Consider the following 914-nt stretch of genomic DNA (forward strand, 5'->3'; position numbering starts at 1 on the left):
ACAATGTGGCTATTTACTCATGGTAATAGAAATGGAGCCTTCAGAGGTTTGTCTCATGAGTAAATTTCGATCCCAGCTGGTTTCAAGGTGAGTTTACTCCAGTGCATTCTTCACCCCTTACTCTTTCCGTTCAGGGCTGTGCACTTTTAATAATCTGTGTGTCTGGTGTTTAATGCTGACAGGATTCCAGTCACTGGAGAGGTTTCATTGCAAGTAGCTGCAGGTGTGTTTCATGATGGATAAAAGTAGCGTTTTCTTCACAGAGGGCTTTGGGTCATGTTAAAGTTTTCACTAAGAGAAATTCCTTTTGGAAGCTGGTTTTATACAGAAGGCTCAAGTTTGGGAGATAAGTTTTAAGTAGAAGTTTTGTACTAAAGTATTGTTTCTGCACAACTTTTTCATATTTAAAGAACTGAAAACACCTATGACTTAACCTGAGGTATGACTGACTTGTATTAAACTCTGACACTATTTTCAAGATAGTTTAGCTTGGAGTTTTTATGTGTGAAAAAGGTTGCGTTTTGCCTCATTTGCCAATGCACTTTTTATTTTTCATGTGATGTGATGATGGTAAAATATTATTTGTGGTTTTTTTTAAACTTCTTGTCAGTCATGGGAAACCCATTTTATACTACCTACTTTCAGTGTTGCTGTGCTGCCTGCTAAAAACCAGGCAGCGTGCTTATGTGAGAGACAGGAAAACGTGCAGTTCGTTCTTGGTTTGTGCCTTTTCCGCGCTTGCCGAGTTGTGTGTTTGTCATCGTAAAAAAAAAAAAAGGTACTTCTGCAGGCCGCCCTGGTTCTTTGATTTCTCTCACCCCGCCCTGCGCTTTGCCGTTGCAGCGGGCTACAGCCAGCAGCAAGCCCCCTCGCAGCAAGCCCAGCAGTTCCCGGCCTACAGCCAGCCGGCCGCC

General features: G+C 42.6%; 1 protein-coding gene across 1 annotated transcript in view; it reads left to right on the forward strand.

Annotated features, from left to right (window-relative positions):
• Window positions 1–908, forward strand: part of TFG (TRK-fused gene) — a gene marked incomplete at its 3' end in the record, with an annotated part of 20977 nt that extends 20069 nt beyond the window's left edge. Inside the window, exon 8 of the mRNA XM_010295901.1 lies at window positions 844–908. Within this exon, the coding sequence (XP_010294203.1) occupies window positions 844–908 (65 nt within the window). The remainder of the gene's footprint in view (window positions 1–843) is intronic.
• Window positions 909–914: the final 6 nt, after the last annotated feature.

Source organism: Phaethon lepturus, unplaced genomic scaffold (assembly GCF_000687285.1).
Source record: "Phaethon lepturus isolate BGI_N335 unplaced genomic scaffold, ASM68728v1 scaffold22321, whole genome shotgun sequence".
In the NCBI taxonomy this organism is placed as follows: Eukaryota; Metazoa; Chordata; class Aves; order Phaethontiformes; family Phaethontidae; genus Phaethon; species Phaethon lepturus.